Source organism: Poeciliopsis prolifica, unplaced genomic scaffold (assembly GCF_027474105.1).
Source record: "Poeciliopsis prolifica strain line A6 unplaced genomic scaffold, Auburn_PproV2 SCAFFOLD023, whole genome shotgun sequence".
NCBI classification, from domain to species: domain Eukaryota; kingdom Metazoa; phylum Chordata; class Actinopteri; order Cyprinodontiformes; family Poeciliidae; genus Poeciliopsis; species Poeciliopsis prolifica.
In genome coordinates, this window is record NW_026562398.1 from 4,402,254 (window position 1) to 4,422,708 (window position 20,455).

A 20,455-nucleotide genomic window follows, 5' to 3' on the forward strand; every position below is an offset into this window, starting at 1 on the left:
ATATGGAGTATTGTAAGTTTAAGAACATCAGCTGTAAAAGTAACACAAGCAAACATTTAAATAAAATTTAAAAATGACACATTAATAAAACAAAATGGGTCGAGCGCAGTCTTATTCCCATATTCCATTTTCCAAAAGAAAACAGTGCCATCTAGTGTGAAATACAGTTTTTAAAGTTTATCAGCTGAATGGAACTGGTTTAGGCAATTCTGATACTAAAGTGACACTTAGTGGTCTTACGATGCAACTGCAGAAAACCCAGCTATCTTTGAGCGTCTCTCAATCAGACAAAGGGAACGTTCCACTCTCTAAGGCAGTTGAATCATAAACTTTTCAAACACATAAAATGAACTTTTCAGTTAAGCCCTACAGACTCCCTCGGTTTACTGACTCAATTTAAAGTGCCGTCTTACATGTGGATTAAACATGAAGCAGATCATTGCTCAGCTGCAAGAGAAGTGCTCAGTGTCTTGTCTTTCTTTGGGTTGGATGGTTGTTTACCTGGAGAGGGGCTGGACTTTAAAAATCTCTCTCTCTCATTATTGAAGACTTTCTGAAACTCCTGCCAAAGAAGAAATTTTCAGATATTTTCAGCCTACCTAGTCATCAGAGAAAGGTCTCAGAAGTGGAAGATAATTTTTGAACTTTTCTGTTTTTATACTAAACTGAACAATTAAAGTCTTATAAGTTGGGAATGCACACAATTTACAGAGATAATTATTAATTGACAGCCAATCTTAATTATTCTGTGACTTGATCACAATTTGTCAGCTTCTGCTTTCCTTTACTTCAGTTAGGTTTTGATTTGAAGACACTTCATTGCCATTTTAGTCCTGAAACATGGTTCTCCGTAATGCTCAAAAATATAATGATCATCACCAAAAAGTACAGCCTGACGGAAGATTCTGTTTTCAGATGTTTTCTTGACCATTTATTGGAAGCACCATCACAAAGGGAGTTTATCCGGATACCTTATTGTTAGCACCACCTGGGACTCAATAAAACATTCACCTATACTTCTTTGTTTTCCTACCTGTATAAACATAAAATAATAGACTTAACTGGCTCTGAAAAGTTAGAATTAATAATAAGACGTAAACACAAATCATCTAGACGTCTATTCTACTCCAGAGCTGTTATATTCCAGAAATGCAACCTGCATTGAGATCCGATAAGTACAAAGTGTTCAGGTTCAAGAGACAAGATCAAGGAAGATTGAAACCCGACCACCACAAGTTTCACCTTGTGTGTAGGACAAGAAATATTAGAAGAAAATCGGATCAGGTGAACGGACCTGTGGCTGGATTAGTAACAGGTAACAGAACTCCACTTCAACTCAGAAGCCAGAAAGGTGGAGGTGAGAAGACTCATCTTCTTCTGATAGAAGATGATGAGTCTATCTTCATCTTCTAGTTGAAGAAGGACTCAAAATCCACTCCTAAAACTACTGACAGTTTTTAGAAGTCACACATTGTTTTGAAGTCATTTTTCAAAACAATGTGGGCAAAAAACAATTCATAATTGTGCACATATGGCACATAACTGCAAGGAAATAAAAGCTATTTACAGTAAAACAGGTCTACATTCAGGCATATTTTGAAAAAATAAATAAATTCAAGACAAAAGAAAGGCTTGAAAATGGCTTTATAAATTGCTGTTCTACACAGGCTTACCTCCTTGAAGCTGTCTCCATACATTTTTTTGATGTATCTTAGATAAGCTGTGGTCCACTGCAGCGTAGTGACTTTGTCTGTGTTCGAGTCACAGAATGGCACCATGGTGTTCAGCTCATCACAGCAGGAGCGGATCCTCTTCCTGTAAGTCACCAAACACATACAGTAAATCGAGTAGCATTGTATTGTTGTCTATCGAGTCATTTTCTAAGATTCACATACTAGTTATGTTTATCTTTTAATAATTTATTCAATGATTTCTTCGTTTCAGCAATTTTTATCAACAGCTTTCAAGAGTTTCAGGAACCCCTGATCATTCATGTAAATTCATTGAAAAAAATAATTCTTTAGAAAAAGTGAACTGAGGATGCTAACGTTAGTGTTGGGGATGTCTGTGCTGCTGCAACACGTTTTGCTTCCTCTGTTTTGCACAACTTGTCTTTTCCAGTGGCTTGTCAGACAGTTTTTTTGAATGGTAAATGGACTGAACTTATATAGTGCTTTTCCAATCATTTTGACTCAAAGCGCTTTATTCTAGAGTCACATTCACCCATTTGCACTCACAAAAGCTCACACATTCATACACTGATATGCAGATCGGTAGGCAATTTGGGGCTAAAGAGGAAGCTGGAATCTTCCTATCACAAAATGACCACTGTACCCACAGAGCCACAATCGCCCCAGTTGAAGCAAAAATTAACCCCGGGTGCACGAAGAGAAACTATTCCAGGACGGACCTTTGTATGTCCAAAAAAATGCAATTGTGTTAAAATTTTTAACATGTCAAAACCAATCCAATTAACGTGGTATAGTCCTGGCACCACCAAAAACATTCTGTTTAGATGAAAACAATGCTTATTTTATATTTGGGTTGACTTTTTACAATCTTGGGTTTATGTCTGAAATAAAATGAAAGCAAGAAGACATTACAACTATTCAGTAAAATGTTTATTTATAGAAAGTCACGTTTTCCCCTGTGTCCACCTCCACAGATTCAGTGGGAGTTACATAGAAGTATAAGAGCACTGAATACATAATCCACGAGTTGTGGATTATGTGAGCAATATCGGAGAAAGCAATGCTGAGTGTGCAGCCAACATTAAATCTAAAAAAAAAACTTTATAAGATGAAATACGAGATGGAAATTCAACTAACAGTTTGAGATGGCTCACCTGCGCTCCCTCTCTTTGCTGTTGTGTTTCTCCTTGCGTTGGGTCAGTGACAATGAAGATCGGGCTCTTTTGCAGCCACCCCTCCTGGACTTCTTGGATGGTTTTGGAGCAGTTTTAGCAGCTTTGGGAGGATCAGGACACAAGCTGCTGCAATGCCCTCTGTAGACAGCATGTGGCACCACATCCTCTGTGTGAAACAGCAATAGGACGCAGACTTAGAAAAATGCTGTGTAGTTTAATAGACAAAGAAATTAACTGAGTTTCTAATTAGAGTAATGACTCGTACTTTCAGTGAACATCAACTCCTGCTCTTCTCTGGGGTTGCTGTTGTCAGCGTAGACAGTTTTTATCACAGAAGTCTCTGGGTGAAAGCTAAATGAAAAACTGGGGGGCATTATTAAACCCTGATGTATGTTGGGCTCAGCCATGTGTGCAATAACCTGCAATTGCAGTAGAAAACATTAAGGATTAAACTGTTTGATTAAACATGCTGCCTAAATCTATGAAATTGATTAGTGATGTTCATTTTTATCCCACCTGCCCAAAGACATTGGTTATCGGTTCGAAAACACCTCCGACATGAGAGCTAGAGAGCTTAAAAGAATTTGCTCGGTCAGCTTTCACCCACTTTTGTGTTTGAGGATGTGTGGATGCCTCTTGAGCCTCTGCTGAGTGTTCAAATACTGTCAAAAGACTGAAGAGAACAGAAAAACAAAGGTTGCTGCACACTATGCAAAAATTATAATAATACAACAACATTACACGTCCTTAAAAAATGTATACATTATATAACTGAAACTGACTTGCTGAGAACAGCAGAGTGGCTATCCGGCTGCGTTGTCGTGTCAGCACACATGCTGTTGAATCTTTTCTCCAGACACACTCTTGCAGCTGATATGGATCGGTTCTTGGAAAACTCTTCTTTGACGGTCACCTTGATTGGGCTTTCTTCACCTCTGATTCTGGCCAGGACAAAACTTGGAACCTCACCATAAAACACAGGAGTCTTTTCCCCTGGCATTACCAGATTGTGGTCGTCATTTGAGTTTGAAGTTGACAAGTCAATGGCTTGACTGGACGTGTTGGGAGAAATCCCTGTAGAACAAGTGGCATTTTGAACCACTACTACAGCTGAGGATGGACTGGTATTAGAGTCATCTGAAAGCCCAGGCTCCACTTGCGACTGGTTGAGGTGCTGAAGGTGAGAGTAATCAAAATCTGACATCTCTGTTAGATCAAACTCTGAGCTAGTTGTAAGTCCCTGACTCTGGGTCCCACATGCACCTTGGCTCCAAATCAAACTGATGACATCAGAGGTGTGTTCACTTGATGATGGATGAAGAGTTTTATAAACTGGGTGAAGGGATGACATGTTTCACTCTGAAGACAGAAATGAAATAAATAAAAAATATTATTTAAATTAGAGGTCAAAACCCACTTCTGGTTGATCACTGTTAAACATTTTGAATTAAATAACCATTACGCCAGTGTATTTTCTTAACACACTTAAGTATAAAGTGGAAGTAAAATTATGCCATTTTCAAAACCTGCAAGTTTGCATGCATCTATAACAGCTCATCTTTACTCTGGCCCCCCTACATAAAATGTCACCAAATTAGTCAGTAGATTTACTAATTTGAAATTATAATATAATTTTAGTGTAAGTGCATATGTTCTGTGAATGCTTCAGAGGCCCAGGTGAGAAGAGTCTTAAGCGGCCAAGAGAGCTATAGTAACTCTGGAGGAGCTGCAGACAGTCACAACTCAGGTGGAGAAATCATGCACAGACATATTAGTCATGCAACTCTAGCCCCATGGTGACACAAGGTGATGGCTGGCTCACGCAGTTGGGCTAATTGGATAGATGAGATTAAAGTTAAACCTTTTGGTCCTAATCTTGAGTTATTTTGCATAGAGGAATAGGCAAAAGAATAAATAAAATGTAAGTATAGACATGCTAAGCTAGTGAGGACCTAAATTCTTTAGAAACTATTTTGTTTTCACTTAAGTATCGTGTGCTATTTTATTATTTAAATAGCAGGTAAAACATTCGTGATTGTGGTGGTTGCGTGAAAATGTCAACAAAAGCATAAATTCTTCAGCTGCTTTACTTTTATAATGATTACGCTAAAAGTTTCGTACTAAGGAGCCCTACATTATGCCGCTGGTTGATCCAATTAAACAAAACTTCCTCTCATTAAGAAAAAAAAATGCGGAATTTATTGGTTTATTGGTTATAGTGACACAAAATATGCGTATATACGTGATATGGCATGGCATATATTAAGTTGCATTTTTATTTAAAAAGCCTATATATTGCTTATGACGAGACAATGGAAAACGGCTACCTTAAGAGTAAAGAAACTATTTGATAAATTCTTAAAACAAATGTGCCTAAACATACCGATATCAATGAATAATTCTTACTCACGAGGCGGTTGTTGGAGGGAATCCTTTCCAAATGGACAAATTTTGTTTCTTCAGCATTTAAGCGTTGTTTACCATCATTAGCAGCTAGCTGGTGAACGCTACATTAGCATTTTAGCAAAGCGACCACCACACTAACGTTCGGCTACGTACACCGTCGCCATCTTTGAATGCACTACACAATACCCATAACTAAAATAATTATAAAAGTTTACTTTATACATATGCATATATAATAAAGTAAAATTGTTCCAGCAGCTAGATCTCTTTTGCTTTCTTCAGAGATAACGTCTGAATTGATGGCCGGAAAAGTGACGTTCAACATCAATTATGTTCCCCAAATGTATCAGAACTTTAGAGAAGACCTAATTATCTGAAACACAACATATACTCAATTTTATAAAGAATATTAGATGTAAAGTTTTTGTTTATATACTCACTTTAATAAATCAACATAAACTCAAATGTACAAAAATCAGCTTTGTCAAGAAAAGTATACTGAAAACATTACGGCAGCATTAATGTTGCCGTAATGCGACTGGTTGAGGTGTCGCTTTTCTAACCCTAGAAAAGTGACAGAAAATATTCAAAATCACTGTGTGAGGAAGACAAGCATCAGTTCCCCTCATAACTCCGCAAGAATAAGCGTGTTTATGTATTAAAAAATTCATTCTTAATGACATGTCAGTATAATAACAGTGAAATATTGGAAATTATTTCAGTAATATCAAACTGTTGCAAAAAAAAAAAAACTGCACAAATGTACAGCTGTAGAATGTTTAATGGAGTAACTTAATGTTATTGCTAAAATGTCAGACTCCTCCAAAACCCCAAAATGAAACTGTGAAAGTCAAATCTGACCTTCTTGTCTTCAATCTGACATTATTTTGTATGCTCACTGTTGAAGCCTTTCAACAAAAACACATCTCTTCTAAATGTAAAATTAAACACCCTCCTACAAAAAGACAGAAAACCCTTCTTCCACCTTATCATAAAGTTAAAACACACTTTTGGGGTAGCTGACATAACATGAGAAGTTTTTACTCTTTTTGGAAATGAAAAAAAAAAACAGTTCATTTTCCAAACTAATAGTTTATTTTGTCTTGATATAAGATGATTTCAACATAAATGGATATCTCTACTGATGGACCTAATCAAAACAAAAATACAGTGAAGAAGCACTGACAAGTTACATTTTTAACAAGTTTTTAAAATGTCACTTTATTGACTTGTAGCATTCTCAAAGAACATTGAAACAAGTTACATTTTTAGGAGCATAAAAATGTAACAAACAAGACAAGATAATACAGTGATGTTATGACTCTTAAAAACAAACAACAAAAAAACTATTGTGCAAAGCTTTTTAAACTATTTTCTTCCTTTCTAGATGGTATAATATACAACAATTTACAAGATGTAGGTCATAATCAAACAACTACTATGACTGGAAACAAAGTCGAACATAATTAACACAAAAACTCAGCATTTCTGTATCAGTTAACCATTACCATTACAAGCCCATTGGCTTGACTACAAAGTTGCAATATAAATGAAAATTGCCTTTACAAAACCATACACTTCAGGAAGCAATATTAAAGTGTTTAATAGCCTTGAAATCCTAAAGAAAACATATGTACTTTGAGACTTTTGCAAGTATTAGATCAATATGTTTTTAAGATCCAAGATTGTCCATACTTTATTTTTTATTAAAATGTTGCCTCTGTTTACCTCTGTTTTAGTACTATAACAACATTCCTTCTTCATACCCTACATTTTGTTATCGAGCAGGAGCTCCTCGTCCTGGCCCTCTTGCACGCCCTCTTAACCAATTATCCATTGCTCTGCCTCTACTTGTTCCCCTGCTCCTATTGAATGGGGAGCCAAACTGTGGTGTTTTCAGAGAGGAGGCATCATGACTATTCATCACAGGATCTGAAACCGGTAATGGACCATCAGAAGGAGTGGGAAGTAAAGCACCTCTGTGTCTTTGAGGTTGCACAGCTTGTTGATTTTGTGGACTGTCAAAGTCATGGAATGAATGTCCTTCTCTGTTTGGACCAGGACCTAAAGGCCTACTGAATGGTGCTGGAGGTCCTTCATGAGGGCCATGGCTGCCTTGATGAGGACCTCTTCTCCCCCTGCTAGTTGTTTGACCTGGATGTCTTTGTTCCCTTTCCCTCCTATCTACATCTCTTCGATCAGATTCTGGAAACTCTGAGTTTGATTCCCATCTACCAGGTCTAAAATCTGAATTATTTGGTGACACTCCCCTACGTTCTGTGCTGCTAGGCCCTTGTCTCATTATTGGACCCCTTCTTACTCTCCTAAAGTTATGCTCAAATCCTTCAGGATCTGCTCCTGCATCCATGTCTGCACTATGCCTTTCAGCGCAGGATTCCCCAAAATCTGAAACTCTCCTATCTGACACAGGACCTTCATCATTGAAATTTCTGTAGGAAGTTTCTGGGTATCTTAAATCTGGACCTCCTGGAGCCTCCATGTCAAATGGTCTCCTGTTTGGATGTTTGGCTCCCCTTTGAGGCCAGGGCATCCCATGATCATGGCCTCTCATTTCCTCCTCAAACTCCTGACGTCTCCGATCATCATCCATGTTTGCATGTCTTTGCTGAACCGATCCTCGTCCTCTACTTCTGACTCCACCCCAGCTTTGTCTTCTATTGCATGGACCCCCTCTCCTTCTGAAAAATGCCCCAGAATCTTCTCTATCAGGCTCAGTCCATTGATGTTCTTCTCTTTCTCTATTAGGGCCAGGACAATCCATGTCTGGGTTGTCACGAACAGGCCCTGGATGCCTAAAACCAGCCCCATCCCAGTCTTCTCCAGAAACAGAAAACTGCGCATTTTCTCCATCCTGTGTCCATTCACTATGATTATCATGGAAATTAAGGCCTTCACCTTGTTCATCAGGATGATCTTGGAAAATCTCTAAACCTCTGTCACTACTGTTGTCCCAAATATCTCCAGAAGATTCACCTCCCTCCAACTCTTCAAATCTTGGCCCTCTTCTGTCTAACCACTTCCCCTCAAAGGCACCACCGCTCCGACTCGGTGCAAAGCCACGGGCATTTGGTCCCGGTCTTCTGATGCTTCTTCTCAATAGCCTTGAAGGTCTAAAATTTCGCCCTCTCCTATCAGATTCTAAGACCTCAAAATCAGGAAATTCTTGAACAGGTTCAGCCTCCCCCCAGTCATTTTGTCTGTCATATCCAAGATCCTCAGTATTTGCCCTTTCCTCCCTGGCGCCTCGACCTCTGCAATCACTTGATTCTCTCCAGTCAGGTCTTCGGCCATCAACGCCTGGACGTGGTCTTGCAGGCATGGATTCTCTAAAGCTTGGGCCCCTTGGATTTTGTTTATCAGGGACTGGGCCCTCATAATCTGGTCTCCTACAGAATCTTGGACCTATCCTTGTAGTCTCAGGACCTCCCACAACATTTCTGTTATGTTCCACCTCTTCAGGGTGCGCCACGTTCCTATTAGGCTGCAGACCCTCCATATTTAAAAATGTTCTTCCTTGCTCAGGACATCTGAATTGTGAGTCTCTTGGAGGGCTTCTGTTTGCTTGTTTTACATTAAGAGCCACTCTTTCTGGCCACAGGTCACATGCAACTGGAGCACCTATTCTTCCTGTTCTTGGAACCCCTGGTCGTGTTCTATTTAATTCTGAACCCACCATATCTGAATTAGAACCTCTGAGATTTGGACTTCTCCCCCTGTGTTCTGAGCCTTCCAAATTTAGGCATGCAACGTCTGTTACATTTCCCCTGAAGTGTGGTCCTCCTTGTACAGGCTTAGGACCTTCTAAACCTGAGATAATTCTTGCTTGTCCTTGTTCTGTGTTATCAGGCCCAGCATGCCCCAAATGTGTTCCTTTTCTTTCAGATCCTGGTCCCCAGTTTTCTGGTTCTTGTGGTCCTCTCCTGTCAGAATTTTGGCTATCCAGAGCAGGATTCCTCATTTCATTTACAGGCCTACTGAAATCTGGACCGCCAGTAACTCTCCTGTCAATTTTTGGGCCACCCAGGATGGCATTTGTATTATCAAACCCTTGCTCAATAAAATTTGGATGTTCAAATATTTTGTCTGGCCCAGGTCTTTGCGAAGTTAAGTATCTGCCTTCGGGACCTGGCCCTCGGAAAACTGGACCTCTACCTTCTCTACCTGGGGGACCAGTATTTTCAATAGGAAGACTTCCTTTATTGTAACCTGGACCTCTAAATTCTCGATGTTCAGACCTGTGGTGCTCCATTGACAAGCCTCTTGTTTCAGGCCCTCCTCCTCTGAAATTTGGATCTCCTCCTCTCCATTCATTCCCAGGACCCTCCGTATTTAGACCCCTTTGATCAATTCCTGGACCAGGGGCATCTGGTCCTCTCCTTTCAGGCCAGTTTCTTTGTTCAAGTCTTTGTCCCACAAGATCTGGATGCCCTGGTCCTCTACTGTCATGGATAGGGTTCTCACTCTTAGGACCTATCCATTCTGGTTCCTTTATCTTAAAATCTGGACCCACTGGCTCTCTCCTGCAATGCATTGATGCTTCAATGTCAGGTCCTTTATTTTCTGACCATTTTCCCATCATATCTGAACACACAGGTTGTCTAGTGTCATTCCTTGTGAAGTGCAACTCAGGATTTCTTATTTCAGTCCTAGGTCCTACAAAATCTGTCCCTCTTGGGCCCCTAAAATCATGCATGAAAGTTTGTCTGTCTGGACTTTGTTCTTTATTTTTTTGTCCATACTGAAAGTTTTGAGTGCCTTTTTTGCAAGGTCCCTGACTCTCCAAATTTGTCACTCTTTCACCAAACTGATGGGTACTCCAATTATTTTGTGTGAATGTTTCTGTTCTGACCGGATGTGTTAACTCCCTATTTAATCCTTTCTGAGCATCTCCACTGTCTGACTGTGGGGGATTAGAACATAAAGGTCTTTCTCTCCAGTCTGGATTTGAAATACCTGGCTTGTCTCCACATTCTAGACCATCACGGAAGTCTGGATCTCTTTTAATGAGTTGAGATTCCCTTTTCCCAAGTCCTCTTTCAACAAAGGAAAGACTTTCAGTATGTTTTGAATGTGTTTGATCTCCTCTGAATCCAAAAAAAGATGGGTTGTGACCTGTTTTATTAACCATTCTAATATGAGAACCCAAAGACCCAGGATGTGAAATCTTTCCATCAAACTGGGGACTCCCAAATGATGTGTCTATTTTCATAATGTCTGACTTGCTGTCTAAGTTCTTTGGTTGCAATCTTAACTCATCTGTTTTCGAAAAAGGCAAAGGTTCTCTGTAATAACCAACATTTTGGCCTTTAATATTTGTATTACAATGTTGAACAGTTGAGACAGAATCCTTTGACCCAGGCAGAGGTCTGTCTGACAACTGACTTCTAACAAATTGATTTTGGGCCTCAATTTGTGTTCTTAATACTGGAATGTCAGAATTTGATGCACTTTGCACAACATTTTGCATCACATCAGAGCATTGATGAGCTATGCCTTGGTTAATGATTTGGAAAGAAGAGCTTTCTGTCCCTTGCATTTTATTTGTTATTTCTGAAACTCTTGGGATAGTCTGTGGATCAGTCACATTGGGGTTATAATTTTTTATCAAATTTAACATTGAGCCCTGAAGGCATGTTGCTTGTTGCATTACTCGTCTTTCTGAACCATCTGCAGGAGTGCGCTGAGTGCTTGGAGTAGGTCCCAAAGCATTTCTCATTATATGATGCATGTCAAGCCCTTTTCTATCAAGCCCTGTAAACCCAATTTTCTTGTCCACTTGATCTGTTTGGGTCATACTGTGTTCAGAATCTTTTATATTTGCTGTTGGATTTCCAGTACTCTGAAAACTTGGACCAGGTGGAACACTGTGTGAAACAGTATCCCGTACTGGTCCTGAGTCCTGGATATGTGGTCCTTTTTGTAGACTGGAGATTGTTTGATGGCTAACTGCCATAGAGTCATTTTCATCTTTAAGAAATGATGCTGAAGCACTGTTTTGTTCCTCAGAGTCTGCAGTTCTAGCACAGTCACCTTCAGTGCTGAAAGGTTTTGAAAACTGTGGTTCTGGATCTGGACTTTCAGGAGAATCTCGAAGAGGTGGATCAATTTCTCTCAGAGGAATTTTGCTTTCAATTTTGTCTTGAAGCCATGTGTCCTGCAGAGACGGTTTGTTTTCTTGACTTGTAGAACTGTTAATTTGATCATCGCATTGACTGATTGACGGTTCTAAAGTCTCTGTCTTCACATTTTCAATAAGTGCAACCGAGTGTTTAACAGGGTTCTCAACAAGATTACACTCAAGCTTAAGTTCACTCGGCTCATTTTTAATTCCAGCAACTGATGTTGATTCTATTGATGTCTTTACGGTTTCAGAAAGATTGTATGGACCACTTCTGTGCTTTGTTTTGTCAATGACTTGTAAAGCAGCTCCCCTGTGGCGTTTTGGTGAAAGAGAGGCAGACTGTTTTCTTCTTGGTGAAGATGAGGACCTTCTCAGCCCATGAGAATGTCTGCCAGCAGCATGGTCTTTTCGATGGTGTCCTGGATAATCAGATGGTTCTCTGGTTCTGTGCCTTGACCTCTCTCTTTCACTTCTGTGTTTATCCTTGTCTCTATGTCTTCTAGAATGTGACCTAGAACGTCTCCGTGACCTTCTTGAAGGGCTTCTGCGGTCCCTTTCTCGACGACTCCGTCTTTTAGGTGACGACTTTCGCCTTCTGCTGTGGTGTGAATTTGGAGAGTCGCCTTTATTCCCAACACTATCCCCAGTCCTTGATGAACCATCATTAGTCTTTGTACTCCCTCCCTTAAATACATCATCTTGGATTTCATCAAAAAGTGACTCATCTTCAGGGTCATAAGCTACATCAGAGTCTTCGATCTCTCCGGCAGATGAATATTTCTCACATTCCTTTGCATTTTCTTTCATTTCCATTTGTTCTGTTAGTGTATCTGTGGTATTTTTTAAATTATCACTGACATTTGTATGTTCTAGCTTAACAGTTTCTGACTTCACAGCAGTATTATCCTCCGTCACTGTATTGTTGTTGACCTTGTCAGATTTATCTGCAGGCTTTGTTGGTATTACAGCACTCTGCACAGCTGGTACAGATTTTGTGGGAGGAGACATCAATGTATCAGAAACAGAAAAGTGAGCCATAAACATACCTACAGCTTCTCTCTGTTTACGCAGGACCTCTTCCTGTTCTTTTAGCTGTCGCTTTTGCTCTTCAATTTGCTTATTAAGTTCCTCAAGCATCCGCTGCTGTTCACTCAATGTTGCAGCTGAGACAACTACAGCACCTGTATGAAAAGTCGACACTACAGAAGTTGGGTTCGATTTAAGTGTAGTTGGAGTGGAATCAGGAACTGCTGGTGGTAATGTTGGTGTTTCTGCATTTTGGGTTGGAATGGGGAGCTTTGTTACGACAGCATCACTTTGATATACTTCAAAGATAGTTTCATCTTCTGGATCATAGGCCACATCGTCTTCCACCAAGCCTGATAATGTAGAGTCATCGGTCTTATTCCTGTCTGTGATTTGTGGATTAAAAACTTTGTATCCCTTTGCAGGATTATATTCCTCTTCAGGGTCATAGGGTCTGTCAAAGTCATCTTCCTTTTCTTCTTGTTCTACCCGTTTGACTTTTGATTTCTGTCCATACTGCTGGACTATTGGATCAACCATAGGTCCAGATATTTTAGGAAACACTGGTTTCTTCTTTGAACTTTCTGTTGCTTTGGGGGAGCTCCCGTCAGAGGAGATTGTTGGGTCTGACTCCTTTCCCCTAAACAGTGTCTTCAAAATAGTCTGTAATGGGTTATTATTGCTGGATGATGGTGTAACATTCTTGACTAAGTTGCTAACAGATGTGGAGTCTGTGGCAGCAACGGATGAGACTAAAGGAGTTGTGTGAATGGAACTTAAGAGGGAAGGTATGGTAATTGAGCCAGAAGAGGAAGAATCCGATGGCGAACCAGGAGGGGAGGAAGTAGCAGGTGTCTCTGGATCATATGGTTTGAACATGTCCAGCTTGTCAGAACCATAGAGGACTGGTGGTTTTGGAATCCACATAGGGTCTTTGGACATGTTAACTTTGGGTTTCTTCTCTTCAATTTCCTGAGGCGTGCTTCCTGGACGCTTTAACTTCTGGACAATTGCTAGACCCAAAAGAAGATTGGGTCTGTTCTTTTCAAGGCCTGAAAAAACAGACAAAATCAATTAAACAAAGTATCCCAAATTATTTCATTTAAATACAACTTAAAAGCTCTGAAATATTCCTGACTGACAATTAAAAACAAAAATGTTGACCTTTCTAAAAAGTTTTTGTATGTAGAGACCAACACTTCAGGTGAATTTAGGCTACATAAAAAACAGATACTTTTCTATTCAAATGTAAACTCAGAAGAGGTACCTATGAATTTTAAAAATGTTCCTTTTATTGGTCCTAATGAGTGTTTAGCAGGTCAGAAAAATCCGATTTTTTTGTACTTCTTAAAAACTAAAAATTCTCACTATGTTTTGTGTTTAAAAGAATCAAATTTATCAGTGAAAATTAAAGGAGGTTAGGGAAAGTCCTATTTCTATCATCTGCTGTTGGATTCTAAACTCCTATCTCTATCAACAAACCTTTGGCACTTTTTTCTTATTTATATGTCATGTAGAAAGAAAAATCAAATGTTATCAAAATAGAAAATCTGAGCAGCAAACATTTGAATTAGTCAGAGAAAGCCTGATCAGTGCATTTTTGGTCAAAATAAAATTCAAATAAAAACTTTTACAAATAGGGTGAAGTTAAACATCACTTAACATGAAGATAGCATGATAAAACATAAAAGTTAAATATTTTCATACCTGGACCTTCAAAAGGTTGTAGTATGGATGGGATCGACTCATTTGCACCAAGAGGGACAAGATATACATCTTTGATGGAACGGCTTATGTTGGCAACGACACCAAAACGGCCTCTGCTGCTGAAGTAGGAAAACAGGGACACGTAGGCTACCTCTTCCTCCTCTGTTGCAGGGTGAAACCGGATCACGCACAACTCCTAAACAAAACAGAAGAATGAGTAAAAATAACTGATACTCCCTCAACACTATTTTTGCAAGGTGGAGGCATAAATATAAAAAACATCTTGCTTGCCTTTGTAACCGAGGTCTTCAGTTTTACAACATAATCCCACACAGTCTCGGGTAAGATTCTCCCCCCGATTTGTATGGTATCAGGCAAATCCTGTACAACACACAAAAACGTAGTTTTACAATGATGTCCTCTGTGAGAGAGGCAGATGTGCTCAGCTAGCATTAAGCACCATTGTGCATCACTATACCGCTTTAATATTTTCAGTGGGTCCTGAAACCAGGTATCCCTTTGTCACAAACTTGGCCACCGTGAGCATGTTTACAAAGCCTTTCCACAGTATGCCCTGCTTTGCTAGGAACTGTGTAGTACCACCATCTGCTGGGGTCTGAGAGATTGTGGCTCTGAAACATAAACAATGGCAGAGTACAACTTACGTCCCCATATTTCTTCCCAAAAAGACTAAAACAAGATTTAGAATTAAAACTCTTTAAATACCTGGAGGATGCACCACTTAGTCTTGGGTCAGAAGAGGAGGATGGCTTCATTAAGATTGATTTGGGTAATGCTTTTGGTGGTGCGACTGAGGGTGGTGGTGCTGAGCTCGGTGCCAGGCTACCTTTTATAGCAGCGTAAGGAGCCGCTTGCTTGGAAGTGTTACTAAAGCCAGAGTTGCCACCTGAGGAAGCAGTGAACCTGTTTGCTGCAGTTCGGGGGTCACGTCTTGTAATGGTTACAGTGGAGACAGTGGGAATCACAACTGGTGTGTATGATCTCTTTGATGCAGGCACTGTGGATCCCTCCGGAGTTGGAGAAGCAGGAGACTCCATGATGGGGGAAGCAGGAGACTCTAATGCTGGGGAGGCAGGAGAATCCATCGTCGGGGAGGCAGGAGATTCAACAATTGTCAATTTTGGAGAATCAATGTCAATTTGGGATGATGGCTCCATCAATGAAGATGTAGGAGATTCCATTTCAGGTGTGTCAGGTGGTGCCAACAGAGGAGACTCATCTCCCCCAGGCTTCTTCCAAGATATCTTATCAGTCTTGTCTCTTGATGTAGAGACCTTTAACTTTTTCTTAGCAGGTTCTTCACCTTCAATAGCTTGCATCTGGCCTTTGAGAATGAAAACAAAATCATTTTAATCAAAACATTTTAAAATAACTTTACATGCTTATTGATGACACATTATAAATATTATTTAGATTACATAGATATTTTTCAAGTATTCAAAAAAAGTTGTTTTAAATGCACATAAACAAGTTTAGATTGTTTGTATAACCATCTCATGATCCAATATCTCTGACTTTTTTTCTCCCTCTCTGTGTAAAAAATGAAGCAGTGCAAAAATACAAAACAGCTTCTATCGCTACAACACAGTAATAAAGTCAAAGAGCAAAGCAAATCTGAAGCTCATCAATTTTTACTGTATAATAGTAGTTGAATCAATTAAAGTTGTATTTTGTATTTACCTGTGCATATTTTGCATTTCAAGTCAAAGAGGTGAGCCTTGTGTTCTGATGTTGTATCCTTAAGCATGCAGGAAAGTATATCTGGCATCTTTTTGTTCTTGCTTGGTTGCATAACTCTAGATTTGGAAGATTGAGGAGGAATGACTTTCTTCTGTTCCTAAGAATCAAATGTAAAATAAAAATACAAAATAAGTATAATAAACAGTAAAAACTTGCGCCAGCAGTGACAATTGTACAGACCGTGCTCTCAGGCTTCCTTTCCGGTCTAGGAGGATTCAAACTGGGCAGATCGATCTTCACAGCTTCAGGCTTTGGGACATTTGTCCCCTTAGCAGCTTCAACTTTAACCTTTGCAATCAAAAACAGTCAAATCACTCAATCTTTTCTATTTGTTTTATATAATTCATTAAAATCTCCTTTTGTTTTCAGATATTCTTTACCTGAGTTGTTTCCTTAGTAGTTGGCTCAGGGGCTTTAGTAGCCTGCATGTCCTTTTGGGTCATTCTGACCAGTCTGAAAGGGCCTATTTCTCCATTTACAACCCGATACAACAAGCCCTAGAATACATAAAAAAAAGGCAACATTTGATTTCACAATGGAAAAAAAAGATCCAGTCCGCAATATGAAGAGTCAGATTTGAACATCATATAATAATACAAAAAAAAACATTCACTAAGATGTCAACCAACCTTATTTCTTGGATCTTTTAGGTTGAACATTATAGTTCTATACTTGTTCATGTATTTGCTGTCTGTGTTGCGGAATATGTCAAACATTTCCTTCTCAATGCCAGCAACAAGTTTTATAACTTCGCTCTCAGGCATCTCCAGATCTTCACAGTCACTTACTCTAAAGAAAGACAAAATATATCTCCAATCATTTTACACACCCACATGGAAATGTTATTCTTGAGATCCAGACAAAAAGGATGCATTTTCTTGGCTACAAATACAAGTCATGTCAAAAATGCATTATGCATCATTTCTTGATGTATAATGGAATAGTAGAGGCAAAATATGACATATATATATATTTTTTTATTTCAAGAATAAAGTCATAATAGTTGCAGAAAAAGATGCAGTATCTACAGAAGAAAGTCATAAAATTATTTTTTCTCATTATTATTTTAATGAGAAAAAAACTTGGATAATCATGAAGATCTGATGTGACCAGAAACCAAAACCAGGGGTGGGGGGTTCTTTCTTCGAAACAATTATTTGCACAATTGTTTTAAAGTTCTGCTACTGATAATAACTTAATGCTGATGAGTAAAATTAAGTATTTTCTTATTTGTAAAACCGATACCAAAGTACAACTTCACAAGATGCTCAGCATTAATTATAATTTTATAACTTTAATCTGTGATTTTTTTCTTATCTTGGCCATGGTACTGAAGAGGTTTAAAAGAACAAAATGAAAATGGCCTTTCTTTTTAATAATCCAGCTAAATTGGGTAAACTTGATATGATCAAGTTTCTTACACGTTGGTAAAAAAAAAAAGCTAAAACACAGAAGCACTGTGTAAAAAATAGACAAATAATAATTCAGTGGTTGTACAGCCACCAATAGCAGGAATAACTAAAGGTGTATCAAGAAATTCCATCACCATCAAATCATTATTTGATGGTGATGGAAAGCAACGAATCAACTTATTTGTGGCTTTGATGACAGAGTAATACATTTCTAATTTTTTCACAAAGTCTCAATTATTGTCAATGAAAACCTCAATCCAATACCTACAACCAATAAATTAAAAGAACATTGTTCAGCTATATTATTGGAAAATTGGGTGGAAGGAAAAAGTGTAGTAATAAAAAGAATGCCCAGCTTTGAGAGAGTGCAGAAGCAACCCCCATTAAGAAGCTTCTTAATGGGGGCTTGGATCGGTGAGTTTCATCACTGAAATATAGTTTTGCATAATTTTCTAATTTTGTCGTTTAAAGCAATACTGAGGAATTTTGGCTGCATCTTCTTAACAACAGCAAACCTTTTTATATTAAAGTTGTGTTCACCCAATTTTATCACAAAAATCAATTAAAATTAAATTAATCAATTATATGCTTCAGAGGCTTTAATGTGAGTCTCTAAAGTGGTTCTCACCTCTTAAACAAGATGGTGGTGAGGGAGCGCTGGATGCTCTGTCGGACCTGGTTATTGGGCTGAGAGGGTCTGGAGGGCGGAGCGCTGGGTGCTGGAGGCACGAGGAGATTTCGAGTTTCGCTCAACAGAGCCGGGACTGCAGACACTTTCTGGGATGGCTGGCTGCATGAAGACTGAGGAACAGTCTGTTTCTTTGGTATAACATACGTCGTCTTTTTGACAATCAGGGCGCCCATCTCTAGATGTTGAACAGCTGAAATGGGCGGAGCTTGTGTGCCATCAGATTCCTCAGATGTTGGAGGTGGTGAGACACTTTCTGCAGCTTTTTGTTGATCGGACACATCAGTACTTTCAGGTTCTTTTTCCTCAGACGGATTCTGTAATGGGGATTCTTCGGCTACAGACTGGGGGAGAAGAGGAGCGTCTGCTGTGGGCTCCTCTGGACGCTGTTTTGGAACAGATGTGGCCTCAGTGTCGGGCTCTGGCTTGTCACTGGTCTCATCAGCTGCTAAAAATGAGGACAAAAGAAAAAAAATGTGGCGTTTTATAAATATGAGAAAACGTCCACAAATTGGTCACTGATTATTTATCTTTCTAGTTTTCTCTAGTATGTTATATTTATTCTGCATACAGGAATATTTGATTTAGATGCACATGACATGAACATAATTTTGTTTTCCAATTCCAGTGCTTCACACATATTAATCAACCATGGTCAGGAGAAGGGATCAGGTTTCCAAGATGTTGGTAAAAAAACAACAAAAAAAAACTTCCTATCTAAAAGACAATCTTTTTCAATTACATTTGTGCATAAAACCTTTTTTTTATTTCTGGACTGGTGCGTACAAGATAATCAGGTCTAGTTTCAATGCAGTAACTTTTAGAGGTCATTTTTGACTTTTGCACACATCCACAACTCTAAGGGGGTACTTAGTATTTGAAAACTTTCACATTTTCCCTTCATTTCTGTTAATGAATGAAAACATCATGGAATCAGTGGTATCGGTTTTGTGTGGTAAATTCACACTTCAATGGCACCAAAATGTAATTTGTGTACTGCAGAGACACACTAAGTTAATGTCTAATGTATTTGAGAGATGAGAAATCTTTCTGAGAATATTCACATCAACATTGTCTGTGTAACTGATTTCTTCTGTCCAACTAAAATGTAACAAAGAAAAGCACTTCTTAATTATTTGGTGTCATTGGTCAGTAAATTCAACAAGATTATTTGTAGATATAACGCATTAGAAAGTGGCACATAGACTTTTCACAAAACAAAATCAGCTTTTTTGTGTTTGTTCTTAAGCTATCAATACAAATATGATGTATGTTGATGTGTTTACACACTGAAAAAAGTGATTTCTCAATTTTTGTGCATTTAATGAACAGAGATAATCCCAGTATCATTGGCTATTTGATTTTTGTATCCTTAAGAGAAACTCCTGCATATCCTACCTCTCAAAACAAAGAGGATATTCTAATATTATTATAATTAGATCTCTAAAAAGCTGATTTTTTATTGGGTTAAAAGAATGTCCAAAAAATATTGCCACTTCTCAATTCAGACACCTACCCTGTTGCTTAGAAAAAAGCATTCTGAATCTCTGTTGTGGTCAGTTTGATATTTAAACAGTTCTCTTCTGCTGAACTGAACAAATCATCCAAGTATTAAACTACTTTTATTGGAACTTTCTTGAATTGACCAAAACAAAGCAGGGCGTAATTGCAAAATACAAGGAACTAGATTAATGTTAAAAAAAAAAAAAGAAAGAAAAGTCTGGACTTTAACTGGACCATTCTAAACTATGAATATGTTTTGATCTAAACTGTCTCACTGTTCTCCGGCTGTATGTCTTGCTGTAAGCAAATCTTGAGTCTCAACAGGTTTTCTTACAGCACTGCCCTGCATTTAGCTCCATTCATCTTTGAATCAACTCCACCCAGTTTCTATCAGAAGAAAATTATCCCCACCACATTTCATCTGTGTTGATTTTCCACCATGCACATCATTTTGCAAGTGAAGTTCAATTTTGGCCTTATGTAACTAAATCAGACACCCTTCTTTTTTGGTACATTCTCAAAAAGGCCAGGATTTGTTGGAAGTTCTCTTCCCAACAAATTCGGATCTCAAAAGTTCCTGTGTTACCACAGGCCTCTTGGTGTGCTATGCCACACCCTGATAGCTTAGTTTTGCTCTTACAGTTATGATAAATGCTTTAATTATAATTTTTTAACTTTAATCTGTGATTTTTTTCTTTTCTTGGCCATGGTACTGAAGAGGTTTAAAAGAACAATGTCTGTAAAATAGTATGTAGAGATGTTCAAAACCTGGGAAATTGTTTTATAACTTAAACCTGCCTTAAAGCACATCACAAATATACTCTAGCTCTTTCTATGTTCCTTGTTCTTCATTGTTTTCTGACAAAAGGGCCATTTTCACCAAACCAGTTCCAGTGCTGTATGTTTCCACTGAATAAGTTAAACCTCTGGCCCCAAACAATTTA

General features: G+C 38.7%; 2 protein-coding genes across 3 annotated transcripts in view; both read right to left on the bottom strand.

Moving 5' to 3' along the window:
• Nucleotides 1-19: 19 nt before the first annotated feature.
• Nucleotides 20-5,565, bottom strand: LOC129370210 (transcription factor-like 5 protein). Its single transcript, XM_055045978.1, has 7 exons — nt 5,277-5,565; nt 3,649-4,225; nt 3,383-3,539; nt 3,132-3,285; nt 2,846-3,032; nt 1,674-1,815; nt 20-562 (listed from the first exon to the last, which is right to left on the bottom strand). Exons 2-7 carry the CDS (start codon nt 4,215-4,217, stop codon nt 437-439), a joined length of 1,335 nt encoding a protein of 444 aa, XP_054901953.1. The 5' UTR covers nt 4,218-4,225; nt 5,277-5,565; the 3' UTR covers nt 20-436.
• A 779-nt stretch (nt 5,566-6,344) lies between these two features.
• The window catches only part of LOC129370199 (uncharacterized), a 30,134-nt gene continuing 16,023 nt past the window's right edge, over nt 6,345-20,455 (bottom strand). Inside the window, exons 7-16 of one of the 2 annotated variants that reach the window (XM_055045965.1) lie at nt 17,949-18,453; nt 16,538-16,697; nt 16,289-16,405; nt 16,089-16,196; nt 15,849-16,005; nt 14,874-15,492; nt 14,626-14,779; nt 14,439-14,528; nt 14,148-14,343; nt 6,345-13,492 (exon numbers count right to left, since the gene is read on the bottom strand). In XM_055045965.1, coding sequence (XP_054901940.1) covers nt 7,050-13,492; nt 14,148-14,343; nt 14,439-14,528; nt 14,626-14,779; nt 14,874-15,492; nt 15,849-16,005; nt 16,089-16,196; nt 16,289-16,405; nt 16,538-16,697; nt 17,949-18,453 — 8,549 coding nt within the window. In that variant the 3' untranslated portion in view covers nt 6,345-7,049. Of the gene's footprint in view, nt 13,493-14,147; nt 14,344-14,438; nt 14,529-14,625; nt 14,780-14,873; nt 15,493-15,848; nt 16,006-16,088; nt 16,197-16,288; nt 16,406-16,537; nt 16,698-17,948; nt 18,457-20,455 lie in introns of both variants that reach the window. The other variant, XM_055045964.1, reaches the window with a different exon arrangement.